Source organism: Somniosus microcephalus, chromosome 2, assembly GCF_052327205.1.
Source record: "Somniosus microcephalus isolate GS21.2 chromosome 2, FLI_Smic_1.0, whole genome shotgun sequence".
Lineage (NCBI taxonomy): Eukaryota > Metazoa > Chordata > Chondrichthyes > Squaliformes > Somniosidae > Somniosus > Somniosus microcephalus.
The window spans coordinates 155,611,448-155,629,189 of NC_140988.1; the positions used below are offsets into that span (position 1 = coordinate 155,611,448).

The 17,742-nt window shown below is 40.5% G+C and overlaps 2 protein-coding genes across 3 annotated transcripts in view; one reads left to right on the forward strand and one right to left on the reverse strand.

Annotated features, from left to right (window-relative positions):
- Nucleotides 1-2,545: 2,545 nt before the first annotated feature.
- On the forward strand, nt 2,546-7,405 carry LOC147123044 (liver-expressed antimicrobial peptide 2-like). The gene is made up of 3 exons (XM_085964261.1): nt 2,546-2,694; nt 5,724-5,875; nt 7,152-7,405. Exons 1-3 carry the CDS (start codon nt 2,551-2,553, stop codon nt 7,186-7,188), a joined length of 333 nt encoding a protein of 110 aa, XP_085820387.1. The 5' UTR covers nt 2,546-2,550; the 3' UTR covers nt 7,189-7,405.
- Nucleotides 7,406-7,509: 104 nt separating this feature from the next.
- scarb2c (scavenger receptor class B, member 2c) overlaps nt 7,510-17,742 on the reverse strand; it is a 95,426-nt gene continuing 85,193 nt past the window's right edge. For both annotated transcript variants that reach the window (XM_085964247.1, XM_085964240.1), the window contains exon 12: nt 7,510-11,199. In XM_085964247.1, the coding sequence (XP_085820373.1) occupies nt 11,158-11,199 (42 nt within the window). In that variant the 3' untranslated portion in view covers nt 7,510-11,157. The remainder of the gene's footprint in view (nt 11,200-17,742) is intronic.

Here is a 17,742-nt window from a genome sequence, read left to right on the forward strand (position 1 = left end):
ATACTATGGGCTAAAATTTAGGGTGTTTTACGGCCACCCATTACCGGTATTAGGATAGTTGCTTTTCCTGTTATATATAAATGACCTGGACTTGGGTATAGGGAGTACAATTTCTAAGTTTGCGGATGATACAAAACTTGGCAATGTAGTAAATAGTGAACAGGTTAGTAGCAGACTTCAGGAGGACATAGACAGACTGGTGAAATGGGCAGACATATGGCAGATGCAATTTAATGCAAATAAGTGTGAAGTGATGCACTTTGGGAGAAGCAGTATAATCTAAATGGTACTATTTTGAGGGGGGTGCAAGAACAGAGGGACCTGGGGTGCATATTCACAAATCCTTGAAGGTGGTGGGGCAAGTTGATAAAGCAGTTAAGAATGCATACGGGATACTTGGCTTTGTAAATAGGTGCATTGAAAACAAAAACAAAAAAGTCATGCTAAACTTTTAAAAATTACTGGTTAGTTCTCAGATGGAGTATTGTGTACAATACTGGGCACCACACTTTAGGAAAGATGTCAAGGCCCAGGAGAGGGTACAGAGGAGGTTTACCAGGAATGAGGCAGTTCAGTTATGTGGAGAGATTGGAGAAGCTGGGATTGTTCTTCTTGGAGCAGAAAAGGTTAAGAGGAGACCTAATAGAGGCATTCAAAATTATGAGGGGTTTTGATAGTTTCTCCCTGCTTGCTTTATTTCCTCTGGCAGGTAGGTCAGTAAACAGAGGTCATGGATTTAAAATAACTCGCAAAAGAACTAGAGGGGAAATTAGGAGAAATTTCTTCACACAGAGGGTTAAGATCTGGAACGCACGACATGAAACTATTGTGGAATCAGATTCCATAATAACCTTCAGAAGGCAATTGGATGTGTACTTGAAGAGGAGTAACTTGCAGGATTATTATAGGAAAAAAGCTGGGATGTGGGGCTAAATTGGACAGCACTTTCAAAGATTTGGCACAGACATGATGGGCCGAATGGCCTCCTTCTGTGCTGTAAAATTCTATGGCCCAGAACTTGCGGTGCTGATGATGGTAAACTGGCAGCGTTCGCCGTCATTTCGCCTTTGAAACTGACCGCAACTTCAGGATTGAGCGCATGTGCAGCCTAACGTGGAAAACCTGAAGTTGCGGTCTGTCCTTCACTGCTCCTCCACAGGCTGCGCTGTGGACCCCCCCGTCCCCACCCCCACCAATCAGTGAAATCACTGATCTGAAGAAAACTTCCCCTTTTCCAAACAAATATCGCTGTTAGACACCCCATAAAAAGTTAGACCCATTCAAATGAGGTATAACTGGGTTTTTAACGGCGATCTGAGTAATAACTACTGATGAACAATCGTTCTCGCCCTGAAAAGCTAATTTTATAGTGGTAGAATGTCAAATTTCTCCATTAAGTTAAAAATTATTTGTTTTTAAAATTAATAACGTAAAAAAAAGTTTGTTCATGATACTTCAGCTTCTACCTTAACCCAATGTGTATGACCCAATCTTTATTTCGCTTTAATTTTTTTTTAGAAAGTAATTGATTATTAGTGCTTTCTATTTCCTGGTTCGCTGTCTGAGAGAATTCTGCAATGCAATTGGCTGCTTAGACAGCTTGTTGACGTCACAGCAGTTCGCACTATGGGATTTCAACTGCACGTCGGAAAAGCCGAACTTCTCGTCACAGAGTTCGCAAGATCTTTGTGGGAAGCTTACTTTGGGGCCAGCGGCGAACGCCTTTGCATTGCTGCTGACCGCAAATTACGGGCCATTGATTCCTTGTTCTTGAACGCTTTATCAGTACAAACTATTTGATTGAATGTTGTCAATCCTTTTTTTGAATTGTAAAACATTCCAATTAGATCACATTGAAACTGCTTTCCCAACAATAACAAGCCCAATTTCTTTAACCTTTCTTATAACTTGAAACCCCGATAAGCGTTAGGAGAACACCCTAACTTCTGTATACAGTGAAAAGGAATGAACAGGGACTAGTTTGGAACAGGAATTCATTACAAGAACATTATCCCCGTTGGTTTTCTTGAGATGATGGGGCTTCTCCTATGGTAAACAGAGAACAAAACGAATGAGGATTTGTGATAGCAAAGATCATGCGATCTCCTTACAAACAAAGACATTTGCTCTCTTTCTCAGATAAATGAACAGCCCATTTTGTTCACCTTGTTTTTTTCGAAGACGCTCATGGAAAAATACCTACTGTATATAATTATGAAAATATATATATATTTTTAAAGTAATTTGCAGATCCTCTGTGTTGAACCCAGATTTATAGGCTATTGTTCCACATGTAAAGTTATGAAAGTTAAAAAAAATCTCTTCACACAATTACATAATTCATGTCACTAGAACCCATCCCGTGACACTGTAGATGCTGCTCAGCTCATTCACACTCTTTAACTCTTGGGAGGAACAGACCGAGTAATAATCCATAGCAAGCAGAACTTTCCCCAGGCTGTCTGGTGTGTCATCAGTTGCCCTTTGTACAGCTTGTGTTCACTTCTCCTGTTCATTGACCGCCTTCCTCCATGATCAGGTGATAGTCGAATGCATCTAATAAATCGTTGCAAACCGTTCATGCATGTGTGCAGAGACCTGAAAGCATTGACTGGAAGAGCTGTCATCATGAGGGCTCAGCTGAGCAAGGTGTTTGCGGTCACAGGCATACTTTTATTAGTCTGCAGCATTACGGTAAGGAACTTAAAAAAAACTTACATTGAAACCATGAAGAATAAATGAGTCTGTTTTGTTAAAGAGGAAACACTTTGAAGGTTAAGAGAGCAATGTGTTAATGCGTTAATCAACTGTTGTACTTGGGTGCTATGGCAAAATGATTCCCTCAAGAGCATCTCCAAATCAGCTTGCTCACATTACAATAACTTAGAAACGTCAGGTGAATAAATAAGAAATAATACACAATAGGAAAACAAAATGTGGCTCGTTAGAGGCTATATGTGGCCAGATATGAAAAGTCCAGATGGGTCTCAGCAAGTTATGTTCTCAGCTGAGCAGAATGTCTGCTCCTGACCTGCTGGACCAATAATTATATAGAAAATAGTATAAGTTAGTATTTTCAAGCTGTTGAAGGTTTATTGTAGGAATGTGAAAGTCCCAAATATTCTGAGTAGTGCAAATACAAGTGACTTATGAGATCTTGAATGAGTTAGACCCAGGATACCACCATCATCAGTCTGATGGTCTACTTTATTAATGTAATTTTGAATTTAAAAAAAATCAATTCTGTTTTTCTAAGTTTTCAAATGAGAGGAGAGAGGATTCATACACTGCTTTGGTGGTAAACTAGTGCATTTAAAGAGATATAGCTTTCAAGAATATTCAAACTTTGTTGTTTTGGGAGGGAGAAAGGGCGGTAGAAATGGAGTACTTTTGAAGTTGATGTATTTCAGTGACACAATCATATTTTGCATTTCTAAGTGAAATGAAAAAAAGTTTGCCAAATATTTTTTCCAAGAAGCCAATGCTACTTTAACAGCAGTATTAGGAGCATGGAAGAATTCATATGTTTTAACGGCTGCCAGTTACATGAGTTTATCATCAAAAATGCTTATTTGTGGTGATAACCCTATTTTTAAACTTAATAAAACTGCACAGATTACCACTCTTAAATTGATCAAGAAATAAGTTTTAAATGGAGGGGGAAAAAATAAACAATGATGTTCCATTATGCTGCCTGATTGCACTGGAGCATGGAAGATTTTAAGTTTGTGATTATACAAATTAATTTTAGCAGAAATTTGAAGTGTAACCTAACCAGTTTCAAGACCACTTTGGGCGCACTTTCCTGATTGCACTTAAAGCAGAAACTCTACGCAGAGAAGTTTAATAGGTGTACCAAAAAGCTAACAATAATCTGCATGCAGCAAGAGCTTTTAACTTAAATTCCTCTCGGACCCAGCAATAGGAGACCAGACATGTAGTTTTAAAACTCCTGGTTTATGAAGCCGTCTTGCAGTACACAAATAGAGCAGGTTCATGAAATAAAATAAATCAAACTGAGGTCAGATTCAAATTTACATGTCAATCCAATACATGTCTTGTCCTGTAAACTAGGCATTTCAAGATGGAACCAAACCAGAGATTTAATGGGATATTGTTATCTAGTTTAGGCATTTCCAATAGAGATGGCATTGTAGAAGCTACGTCATTGGTTCACGTTCAATGTGTGCAATTTATTAGAGCGAATGTACCTCACCATTGCAATAACTCCGAAAACACAAGACACTTTGCTCAGATGTCAATAGGTTCTTTAAAAGATGGTAAATACTGGAACAAAGTACTGTTGTTCGGGACTCAATCCAAATATTTGTTTCAGATCTGTAAACAAATCAACTTTTAACCATAATTAATCCAAATATATTTTTGTCCAAATAATTTAACAGTAACTGTGTATGCATTAGAAACTGACTGCTTAATTGAGGGAAGATAGGTTTGCTCTGTAATTTATACAAGTCAGGTCAGTTACTAATTATTTATGACAGAACACAAATTTATAATAATCTGAATTTTTATCGTGCCTTTAACATAGAAAAACATCCCATCTCACTTCACATAGGTGTAATCAGACAGAAATGGACTCAAGCCAATATTAGGAGGAATGACAAAAAGCTTAATCAGAGGTGGGTTTTAAAGAGGATCTTAAAGGAGGACAGGGAGGGGAGGGAGGAATTGGGGGACAGAATTTCAGAGGATGCGGCATAGGCGGCTGAAGGCATAGCCGGCAGTTTTAGGGTGAAGGGGGGGATGCACAAGAAGCCAGAGTTGGAGGAACGGAGAGTTGCGGGGGGGGGGAGAAAGAGTATTGCAGGGGCATTTATATAATGGGACTTCTTATACATTAACATTATACACACCTTGAATGTATAAAACCACCCCAAAGTGCTTTACAGAAGTGTATTGAGACAGAAATGGGCACTGGGACAAAGAAGGAGATATTAGGAGGACAAAAGATTTGCCAAAGAGGTAGATTTTAAGGAAGGTCTTAAAAGGGGAAGGAGGTGGAGAGGTTTAAGGATGGAATTCCAGAGCATGGGGCCAGCAAAGGTGGGGCAATTTAAAAAAATTGAAACTTACTCCCACCCTGAAGATTTCCTTCCCTTTTTTTCCCCTCTCCATCTCCCAGATCCCAATTTAAACCACCAGGTTAGTAGATTGCAAAATAACAACCTTATTAAGCACTTTGTTGTGAGACATGAGTCAGGTCAACATTTCTTTGACCATCACAAGGCTTTGCATACAAAAGACCAACCAGATGAAATGTGTAAAGCAACAATCCTCAATTTGGTCCACTGATTGGAAAGGGAACATGTCTCTGCCGGGTTGCCCAGTTTATTATTAGCTGTATTTACATGAACTCAATGATACTCGGTTCATCAATTAGATTAGTTAAAATATATAAAGATGTTCCAGCGTGTTCACAGGGAAAATGTTTGTTAACTAGATAAATCGATTTGCCAACCAGGATTACGACATTAAGATCTGATAAATGGCTACAATCTGTTGAGTAGTTTCTATGATTTGTCAACACCATTCAAAAGTAACCATTTGTCAGAAAAAATATTTGTAGAATGACAAATTCTCAGATCTCAGTAATGCAATTCAAAACAAAACACAAGCTCTAACAAAGTCAATTGAAAGTTTGTCAATGTAGAGTTCATCGGAATGGGACAATTGAGTGTTAAATTGGCGCTAATTATTTGTAGGTCCAGTTATCTCCAGTTTCCAATAACCAGAGACCATTAGTTCAGCGGATTAAGAGATCGATGCTTTGGCGCTGGATCACTCAGAGACCCATTGGTGCGACTTGTCGAGTGGACTCCGAATGCATCACCAATTACTGTGCAACTCAGGATACGTACGTATTCAAGTATCATTCCCAGGCATCTAAATGGTTTACAAATGTTTTGTCTAAATAAAACTTGCTTAAAAAAAGAGACTCTGAGAAACCTCAGGTTTTAAACCATGTTAAATAGACATGTCGTTTACAAAATTCAATTTCAGTAGCAATGCAAATTGAATGGTGGTTTTACCAATAAGTTAATTTCAACGCAGCGCCAGGCAGGTTTAAAGCAAGAATTTTCTGCAAGTTTTTACTAGGGTTTCTCCATGAAAATACTACCCTGTGTATGGGAAAAGGGATCAGAAAATGCTGGGTTACACAGCACGTTTAAGTAGAAGAGAGAGTTTTGAACTGATCGGAGAATAAAAGGTCGAGAGCCGAAAGATTAACAGGCCCAGTTTCTTTCCAGATGCTAACAAATCTCCGGTGTAGATCCAGCACTGATGTTTTTATTTGTAGCTTTAAAGACTCTGGATAGAGAGAACTTTTGCCAGCCAATTAAACTAGTGTTTTAAACAAAGAAATTGGCAAAAATGTGTGTAGTCACAGACTGCAATGGTCATTCTGTATTTTATGTACTATTTTTACAGCCAGTTTGTTTGTATCTCATTGCGACGAGAGCTCCTAGTACATCATCAATATTTACTATTGCTTTGTTGACTTTGACGAATTGCAAAGATTTAACACCGACTACCAAAAGCTATCCTTGTTTTCTTCTTACAGGCTGGAGAGGTTTAAGGGTTACATGAGTCAATTTGCTCTTGTATGCAAGAGTATTCCTGGATAGACTTTCTCTTCATGCCCAGAAGAGTAAAGATTGACATTATCAAACCTCCCCCCCCACACACAAAATTCTGATATTTTATAATTGAGCAAAATACAGCACTTTTGCTCAGTTGAGGCATTGTATATTGCATTACCCCAATCAGTCACACTCATCTAGGGCAAGGGGGTGGTATACATTCCAGGCAACTTGTTGGCAATTTGTTAAATTCTATCCTGGATGTACATATCCTGCTTTACATTTAGCTGGCACAGACAGCCTGTTAACCGGAGGTCAAGGTACCTCCTCTTACTCACATTCCTGTAGGATACCAGCTTTCCTCAATTTACCTTCCTACATCTGTAGACCAGTAAATACTCCTATAAAATGTGGGAATTCCAGTACGTACAGGAGCACTGCAGGGCAGCCATGTGAAACACAGGCCAGGTTGCTCTTAGAAAGTAGAATAGCTTGAAGAATGAGGTGAACCAATACACATTGTGAACATGAATGTTTTCTCCCTAGCAGGACTGCACTTTGTTCCTTACAAACGTTCTCGGCCTAAACCAGCATTGGTCATGTGGTCCATCATCGGTATTTTGAAGTAAAGGAACTGCACTCCGGAAACTACACGCTTTCATCCTCCTAAAAGCGATCTGCAGGTGCAAACCTATTTCCCTTCCCCGAGGGTGAAAGAAAATACCTTTCACAGAAAAAGAATGGTGATTTAATAAAATCAGCTATGACGCCACTATCAATAAGTAGAAATTTTAGTATGTACTGTAGAAAATGGTGATTTAATACAACCCAACAATATTGATCTTGTGCTGTAAAATTGTATGAACATTTTTGTATGGACATTTTATAAGTGATTAAAATGCACAAATTGAATAGCACATAATTTATTAATATTTTGTAAGCAACATTGCAATTATAGACATTCTGCAGTGCCAAACAGGAGTCAGCAGTTTCATTAAATGCTTAAATGAACCACAAGGAAGTGTGTGTGTTTTAAAAAACAAAACAAATGCATCATCCAAAACATTTTTATCCTTATAAAAAAAATATATACAAGAGTGCATTATTTGTTAATGCGTGCAAATGCATGGTATACAGAGTGGAGGAAAGTAAGGGCTCTCCAAACGGTCACATTTGAGGTTGCTTTCCTGGAATTTTGTTCATATTTTGGGCGATGCTTCTTTGGCCTGAACCCAGAAGGATCAATTTGGAAATTTAGCCATTTGACATACAAGTGGTAAGGATGGATGGATTCTTAGCAGTGATTCAAGGATGCAAAATTAAGGATGGACACTAAATTGGTTATAAAATCACCTGAGAGCTGATGGCTTAACAACCTTTACAAAGTATTAATTTGATGCATAATACACCTTGGACCTCTATATTCCTTTTTGTTCCTACACAAAGCTGTGGTACACCACCATTCTCTGGCAAAACTTTCTGCATTACTTCAAATTTCAATTTTAATACTAACTAGTCCACAGTCCCACCTCTGGATTCACTTGATCACTAAACACAGGAAAAAAAGGGAAGTATGGCTGCATAATAAAGGTGTCTTTCCTCATATCTGTTCGATTACTTTTTAAATCAAATCTCAAATATCTGGGCCACTGATGGTGGCTGGAGCATGTTGAAAGAAGATCCTAGTACACATTAAGACCAGATTACTGTGTAGTATCAATTAGAGAGGGAATATTGTTTGGGAATAGGTGCTCCAGCTTAATTTTGATCACATTCATCCACTCTCTCTCCCCACCCACCCAGCACCTCCCCCCCTCGTCCCCACTTCTCCAAATACTAATATATGAGCAAAACCATTTTTGCATTTGCATCCATGCACAAATTGGAATTGTGGGGCTACTTGACTGCTGCCATCAATGCAGCCCTACTGTCTAATATCACAAGGTGATCATTTAAAAAAAATCAAGTCTTTCAGTCTATGTGGCAAGTGTAGCTTAAATATAATAAGTACAAGCAGGGTTTTTTGGTGGGGGTAGGGGGAAGAAATAAAAGGGTGGGGAGGAAAAGCAATAATCCTGAGGATTGGGAGCAGTTTAGGATTCAACAGGAGGACAAAGGGATTAATTAAGAAGGGGAAAATATAATATGAGAGTAAGCTTGCTGGGAACATAAAAACTGACTGTAAAAGCTTTTATACATATGTGAAGAGAAAAAGATTGGTGAAGTCAAGCGTAGGTCCCTTGCAGTCAGAATCAGGGGAATTTATAATGGGGAACAAAGAAATGGCAGACCAACTAAATACATATTTTGGTTCTGTCTTCACAAAGGAGGACACAAATAACCTCCCATAGATGCCGGGGAACAGAGGGTCTGATGAAAGGGTGGAACTGAAAGAAATCAGTATTTGTAGGGAAATGGTGTTAGGAAAATTGATGGGACTGAAGGCCGATAAATCCCCAGGGCCTGATAATCTACATCCTAGGGTACTTAAGGAAGTGGCCCTAGAAATAGTAGATGCATTGCTGGTCATCTTCCAGAACTCGATAGACTCTGGAACAGTACCCATGGATTGGCGGGTAGCTAATGTTAACGCACTATTCAAAAAAGGTGGTAGAGAAAAAGCAGGGAATTATAGACCGGTAAGCCTGACATCGGTAGTGGGGAAAATGCTAGAGTCCATTATAAAAGATGTAATAGCAGAGCACTTGGAAAGCAGTGACAGGATCGGACAAAATCAACATGGATTTACAAAAGGTAAATCGTGCTTGACTGGAATTTTTTTGAGGATGTAACTGGTAAAATAGATAAGGGAGAACCAGTGGATGTGGTGTATTTGGACTTTCAGAAGGCTTTCGATAAGGTCCCGCATAAGAGATTAGCATGCAAAATTAAGGCACATGGGATTGGGGCAAGGTATTGACTTGGATAGAAAGCAGAGAGTTGGAATAAACGGATCGTTTTCCGAGTGGCAGGCAGTGACTAGTGGGGCACCGCAGGGATCGGTCCTAGGACCCCAGCTGTTCACAATATACATTAATGATCTGGACGAGGGAATTGGATGTAATATCTCCAAATTTGCAGACGACACAAAGCTGGGTGGGAGGGTATGCTGTGAGGAGGATGTCGTGAAACTCCAGTACGATTTGGACAGGTTGGGTGATTGGGCAGAAACATGGCAAATGCACTATAATGTGGATAAATGCGAGGTTATCCACTTTGGTGGCAAAAACAGGAAGGCAGATTATTATTTAAATGGCAATAGATTGGGAGAAGGGGAAGTGCAAAGAGACCTGGGTGTTCTTGTGCACCAGTCGCTGAAGGGAAGCATGCAGGTGCAGCAGGCGGTTAAGAAGGCAAATGGTATGTTGGCCTTCGTAGCAAGAGAGTTCGAGTACAGGAACAAGGATGTCTTGCTGCAGTTGTACAGGGCCTTGGTGAGACCGCACCTTGAGTATTGTGTGCAGTTTTGGTTGCCTTATCTGAGGAAGGACGTTCTTGCCATGGAAGGAGTGCAGCGAAGATTCACCAGGCTGATACCTGGGATGGCAGGAATGACGTATGAGGAGAGATTGTGTCGATTAGGCGTATACTCACTGGAGTTTAGAAGATTGAGAGGGGATCTCAACGAAACCTATACAATTCTGTCAGGCCTGGACAGACCAGATGCAGGAAGGATGTTTCCGATGGCCGGGGAGTCCAGAACCAGGGGTCATAGTCTAAGGATAAGGGGTAAGCCATTTAGGACTGAAATGAGGAGGAATTTCTTCACCCAGAGTGGTGAACCTGTGGAATTCTCTGCCACAGAGGGCAGTGGAGGCCAGTTCATTAAATATATTCAAGAAGGAGTTGGATATATTTCTTGAAGGCTAAAGGGATCAAGGGATATGGGGAGAAGGCAGGGACAGGGTACTGAATTTGGATGATCAGCCATGATCTCATTGAATGGCGGAGCAGGCTCAAAGGGCCGAATGGCCTACTCCTGCTCCTATCTTCTATGTTTCTATCACACCTGAACAAACCAGAACTCAGAATAAAATAACTCACCCACAACTATAGCCATCAGTTTATCTAGTGCGGAGTTAAATATGCTAAATTACATATATTCCAATATACACACAAGTTATTTGGAAATCTCACAGTGCCATGCACAACACTGATACGAGAATAGCTACACTTCATCATAATTATTGTAGATCATAAGTAAAGGCTTAGTTACAAAAGGCTGCTCTACTTTTACAGACTGAAGACAATAGTCAATATTGCAAAACTGTAGTGGGTAGTTCCATTTAATATCAATCATTCTAATCACATCATTATTAAAGTTTTAAAAATTCCATTTGATACTAGAAGTAGTGTTACAAGCCATGATTTTGCAAGTTTAACATTGAAGAATTATTACTGACTTCAGTAACAGAATTTGACGACATTTTAGGGAACAGATAGTGCTCAATGAGACTCTGAAACCTGTGCAACTCTAGAAAATGTAAAAAAAACAAACATGCATCCTTTGCATAGCTGTTCTCAATCAGAGCTGCAGAAGTGCTGGCATGGAGGCTCAAGATGGTTTCAACAGGGGTGTCCTTTCTGCTTCTGATGCCTGTTTTAAAAAATATATATACTTCATTATAAAAACACAAGTATGGGGCAAGAAAAGGCTGCATCATTGACTGCTCCAACTCCTGAGGAAGATGAACATTTGGTTTCATATTTGAATATGGATATTACCGATACAAAAACATCTCAAGAGCCAATTTTAACGGGCCAGGTGTCATGCAGGTGAGGACCGAGGCTGATGGCAAACTGTCCGGACTTCTGAATCATAATCATAAATCATAATCAACTTTATTGTCATTGATAGTGCACAAGTGCAGTACAACAAAATGTAGGCTTGCGGCTCCCGAGAGTGTACATTTAGATTAAGACATTTAAACATTCAACATACATTTGGCTTGTAATACATTAACATAAACATAACCATAATAAAGTGCATTGGCAGATGTGCAGGCTTTAGAGTTTATTTGTGGAGTTCAGTAGGATGACAGCCCTGGGAAAGAAGCCGTTCCTAAATCTGGTCGTACGGGTGCGAATGCATCTGTAGCGTCTCCCAGATGGCAGGAGGGCGAACAGACTGTGGCTGGGGTGGGTAGGGTCTTTGATGATGGACCGTGACCTCCGTAAACAGCGTTTCTGGTATATGTGCTCTATGGTCGGTAGCCGGACCCTTCTTGGGCCCTTCTCTCCTGTCTCTTCCCCTTTCTGTCTCCCAGCCAGGCCACCTTTTATTTCTCTCCTCTTGGGTATTTTTCCTTCCCTAATCCCGATCCAACCCATCCCTACTACTCCATTGTCCTACTCTCCTGCCACCATCTCAGGTTTAAATCCCCCTTGGATAAGTCCACAGCTTCTCTCTGTGCCTCTCTCAGAATTCTCTGAAGGGCCCACCAGTCGCTGCTTCCTTACGAGGAGCAACCCCATCCTCCTCTCTCATCAACCTTCCCACTCAACGTGCCTGCTGGGACTAACCTCACCTTCATCCTTCCCATCCCACTCATCACTCTCCCCTTAGACACTGATAGCAAACCAACAATCGCCGCCCTTCTCCACATTTCCCTCCAGAACGTCTTCTCACAAAAAGGCTCTTGCCTTCAATTACCTTGTTGTAGATGACTGTATATATTTTATCATGGCTTTGATATCGATACAGGGCGATGGGGAAAGGGCAAGGGATTGGGACTAGCTCAAGTGCTCTTGCAGAGAGCCGCCACATGCTCGATGGGCCAAATGGCCTCCTGTGCTGTAACGATTGTATGATTCCATGATAGAAATTTGGCTCATGGGTGTCAACACTGTGCTCCTTACTGAAGCTTCCATGCCTGGCTATACAATCCACCACCTACCTCACCCAAACCCGACATGGGGACGGTGTGGCCCTCTTTAAAATCCTCATTTCCCCTCAAACCCCACAATACTCATCGATATATCCTACCTCCTTTCCTCCCTACACCTCTGTACCAGGGATAAGAAGTCACTCAATGATTTCAATCTCCATCACAACTCCCCCTGCCCCCTCTCCCCTGCTTTCACTCCCTTAACCTCTCCTTCCATATAAACTCTCCTATTGCCATCTCACATGGCCATTCCCTCATCTTTGCCATCTCACAAGGTCTCTCTACTCTCATGGTCTTGTCTGTGATCAAGACAAGACCATCTCAAACTACTTCCTTCTATTTGTTACTACTCACATTCCCCAAATCCTCTGCACCCGTCCCTGGAATAAACTATCCCCCTCAAGTTACTTACAACTGCACTTTTAAACTCCCAACTGTCGAGCCTTTAGCTCTCCATTCTGCATCTGTCAATTTGCTCAACCACTGCCTCATCTTCACCTTTGATGCCCTTGTCCCCAGTAAAATACTTCCTCTCTCCCACCCTGTTTGTTACTCTGGTATGGCCCCCATCTTTACTCCCTCAGGCCCAAGGCACACAACTGGTTTTGCCATCTAGCACCAGATCTGGCTGGGCCACATCAAGCACAATCAGGCCTTGCTCTCCTCTGCCAAAACAGCTTTTTCCAGGGTCATTTTGGAAAGAAGCGATAATCCCCAGCTTCTTTTCTCCACTACCAATTATCTTCTTAAACCCCTCTCCCCACCCCCACCCTTAACTCCAACAAGTACAAGGAGCTCACAGACTTCTTTGTCACCAAGATTCAGACCATCCATTCAGCAACCCCCCGTTTTCTTGCCCACCAAGCCAAACTTCCCCCAGGCTCACCCCTGCCCAGGCCTTGAACCCATGCTGTCAGTCCTAGACCTTCAGGCGAACATTAAGGATTCCATAGCAGCATTGAAGAGCAGGAGGTTCATCTGATGTCCTGGTCAACATTATTTAATGAGTAGGAGCAAAGGATTCTTGTTGCAAATTATATAGTTATTTGTTAATTGTTCTACCATGTTAATTTAAGAGTTAATTTCTCAATTCCAAATTCCTTAGCTATCACGACCAGCAAAAACAGATGAGCTTGTCACTCATCTAATTGGTGCATGAAAGACATTGCTGTATACTAAGTGGCTGCCATATCGCCTACATTAAGCCACTGAACTTCAAAATAATTGTGGTACGTGAAAAGCTTTGGGGTGCTTGAGAAACATTATGCACTACACAAATGCAAGTTCTTTATTTCCCTATGCTGCAACCTCAAGAGCACCAATAATTTTTCCTGTTAGGCTGTATCCCAAACTGCACAAGGTACTCCAGATGACATCTAACTAGTTTCTTTCACAATAATGCCACTTCTTTTTAATTGCATCTTATCCTTCTGCCAATGCAAGCCAGTGCTTTGTTTGCCCATCTTACTATAGCCACATGAGTCAAATCAGTTTTCAAATTTTCCTCAATAACTTCCAAACCCAATTTCTGATAAGTTTGTTGCTCCATTCAACATGCTAATTTTGGTTCCTTGCTCCTATCCTAATTTTATATTTGTATGCAGACAGTTTGCTCAATTGATGCAGGCTGCACTAGACAGATTTTTAAAAATGGCCCAAGAAATTGTGAGTGGAACTCAAAGACCAAGGAAGAGGCTACTTTTTAATTTTAAAAGTGAACTGATATAGATATTTAAGAAGTTTACGTTATGGAAGATGGGTTGGCCAACATTTTCTGTAAAAGTTAAATGTTAGCTTGCCTTTTCAGAGAACATTTTGCAAGATGAGATAAGGTATAGATTGGCTGAAAGAACAAAATGTTCAAATCACAGCTCATATCAGAACAATGACAAGTATTATAACTTTCAGTCCATATTTAAATCAACCCAAAACATTTAAGAACAAGATGCACAGTCTCAATGTGACAGGTTCCCCTACCCCACATTAAAATAGCCTGACCTAGGTTTAAAAAAATATTGGATTGCAATGTTTGTATACTGCTGTTCTCGAATTTTATAACCAGGACCTTGGACTAAGATCGAGTGATATCACAAAATAGAGGGAAAAAAGTCAAAACCAAAACATCAATTATTTTTCAAATTTTCAAACTGCCATGTTGGGATTTGAACTTGCATTCTCTGGATATTAGTTCAGTCCTCTGGATTACTAGTTCAGTAACATACCATGACCTTATCGTGCCCAAAATCTGAATGCACAGACTTAAAATGTATTAAATTGGGCCCAATTAAGGAGCGCACATGTGGCTTTCAATGGGAGGTGAAGTTTGACAGGGTCACGTGTAGGAGGGATGAGCAGGGAGTTCTCTACTGCTCAAGCTTGTGTCTTGAAAAATTGGCCACTAGAAGGGAAAGAACCTGTCCTCCATCAGAAGGCCACCAGAGCTCAGACATCTTCAATAGATCAATGCAGCTCCTTTTCAACCAGACAAGAGGCATGTTTAGGTAATAGTGAAAGGCAATCTTTTCTCTTTTCCCAATCAGCCTCTCTGAAAGCAGTGTCAATGTCAGGCAAGATTAGGTTACAAACTAGATTCTTATGTCACAGCTTAAAACTGTTGTAATCCAAAGTAACAATTTCACATTTGTACAGTTGGGCATGTTTAATATAGGCACATGGTCACATATTGCCTACTTTTTACATTGGAATTGCTTTGGTGAACCTTTGCCTCCATTTAGCTACTGGAGGGGTTGGTGTTTTGACTATGATCTATGGATTTGTCATTAGACTACTATAAAATACCACACTCAGCAAATAGTACATAAATGAAGACCCACACCAGTGTAAACTTGGGCCAGGTCAAATATAATCTGCATTATGAAACAATGCAAGAACTCATGGAAGGTGTAGGACCTACCATTTTTGGCTCATTTTCTTCCTATGGTAGCAGGCTGCTTCGTCCTAGATTGCTTCTTACCTTTATAAATCGAAGGAGGGCAGGAGCAATTTTTAATTTTTTTTTATTCGTTCATGGGATGTGGGTGTCACCGGCAAAGCCAGCATTTATTGCCCCCGAGAAGGTGGCGATGAGCCGCCATTTCAGAGGGCAGTTAAGAGTCAACCACATTGCTGTGGGTCTGGAGTCACATATAGGCCAAACTGGGTACGGATGGCAGATTTCCTTCCCTAAAGGAACTTCGTGTTCCTTTTTGGTTTTTACGACAATCCAGTAGTTTCATGGTCACCATTACTGATAGTAGCTTTTTAAATTCCAGATTTATTTAATTAACTGAATCTAAATTCCCCAGCTGCCGTAGTGGGATCTGAACTCACGTCTCCGGATCATTAGTCCAGGCCTCTGGATTACTAGTCCAGTAACATAACCACTATGCTACCGTACCCATAACACAACAATCTAATATGAATCAAATTCTTACTACAGACTGAGGAATTTGGTGAGCAGGTAGCAGACACACTGGAAATAATTGGTGCCTAGAACCTGAAATGGAGCAGAGCCCAATTTGTAACTAGCTTCAAGCCTTTGTTCTCAGGTAGTTACAAAATGTCTCCTCCTCAATACATGAAAGTTAGTTATTTATAGGCTATGGGATTCAATTAGGCAAATGATGACTGGTGAGCAAGAATGTAACCATTCTAGAGTTGGGCCGCCAGGCAAGAAAGGGAGCAGTTAATACATGGAAGGCAAATTTAATGGGAGGCTTTTTTTTAAACTCATTTGCTTCCATGTGTCATGGAAAATTCTTCTGAAGCAGTACACTTAAGGAAGGGGACAGATCTTGTTCAGGAACTACAGTGGAGGCCTTAATGACACAGAGCAACACACACCACAGTTTCAGTAAACTCCCAATAATATTTGATGCAAGAAATTTCAACATTTGGTCACTAAATGTGCATTTGTCTTGGAAGGTAGCTGCCAAATACGTTAAGGAGGATGTATGTTAGAGCTTCAATGTACCGCACCCCAGAATCATAGGACAGAAGTACATTCCTGGAATGCTTTTGTGCTGAGCTCCCAATCTCAGCTACATCATGCCACTGTGAGGTGCTGTTGGTTAGAGGCTGGGTGCTTCTTTAGTAGGAGTCAAGAAAAACAAAAAGTAAGTGGAATTGCCATCCTGTGCTGCTCATACACCATACATTTCTGGTTTCAGAGTGGCACTAAAAATGACCCAGGAGCAAGTTGCTCACTCATCCTCTCAGTTGGGAATACTACATGCCAAGAAAGTCAAGAAAAAAAAAGGAATGGGGATCAATATATAAATGGAATAAATAGAGGAAAAATGGTTTGAGAGCTATATTGGAAATTTGAAGCCCCATAACGTAAAATTAAAGTAAGTTTAACTGTAGCATTATTTTCCCTTTATCATTGCAATTTTAGGGATTGAAGGTCAATTGTTAATTTATAGCAATTGATTACAGATACAGTTGATGTCATAGTTAAGATCAGTTTGCAAGCTCATCAATTTTCAGGTAATAAAAGTTAACAATCCGGCCTTTATCTTCAGTTAATGTGCTCAACATCTAGTACACATCATGTAATACTAATGGAAAAAAATATAAATCTGAAAAAAAAGATTTAAAGTTTCAGACAATAGAAAGATTTGGTCTTTCCACCCCCTCAAGTTGATTTAGGAGAGTAATTTTCAGTCAAGATGATCAAATCCTCAATGTAGGCAGCTTTCCTATTTGTTGATGAGTCTTGCATAAGAACACAAGAATTAGGAGCAGGAGTAGGCCATACGGCCCCTCGAGCCTGCTCCACCATTCATTAAGAACATGGCTCATCTACCTCAACTCCACTTTCCTGCCCTATCCCCATATTCCTCGATTTCCTTAGTGTCCAAAAATCTACCTATCTCAGCCTTGAATATACTTAACAATTCAGCATCCAAAGAACTTTGGTGTAGAGAATTCCAAAAATTTGCAAAGTGAAACTTGCTTATCCAGCCTAAATTTTCCTTTCTTCTCCATATTTTCTCTTCCTACCCACTTCTCCTGAAGCCTGTGACTTACACTAGACAGATTTCATAAATATGCCTGGACATGGGAGCATAAGGAGGTGACCCTAGCAAGGGGCCATCACAAGGGACCATCACAGTCGATGCCCAACCAAATCCTTACTCAGTATCCACATATTTAAAATGACAACAGGAGGCAATCAGAAATGCTGGCAATGTGTAAGGCCCACGGTGCACTGGAGCTGAAGTCAGCTAACAGCGCAGGCCAATGGGCTG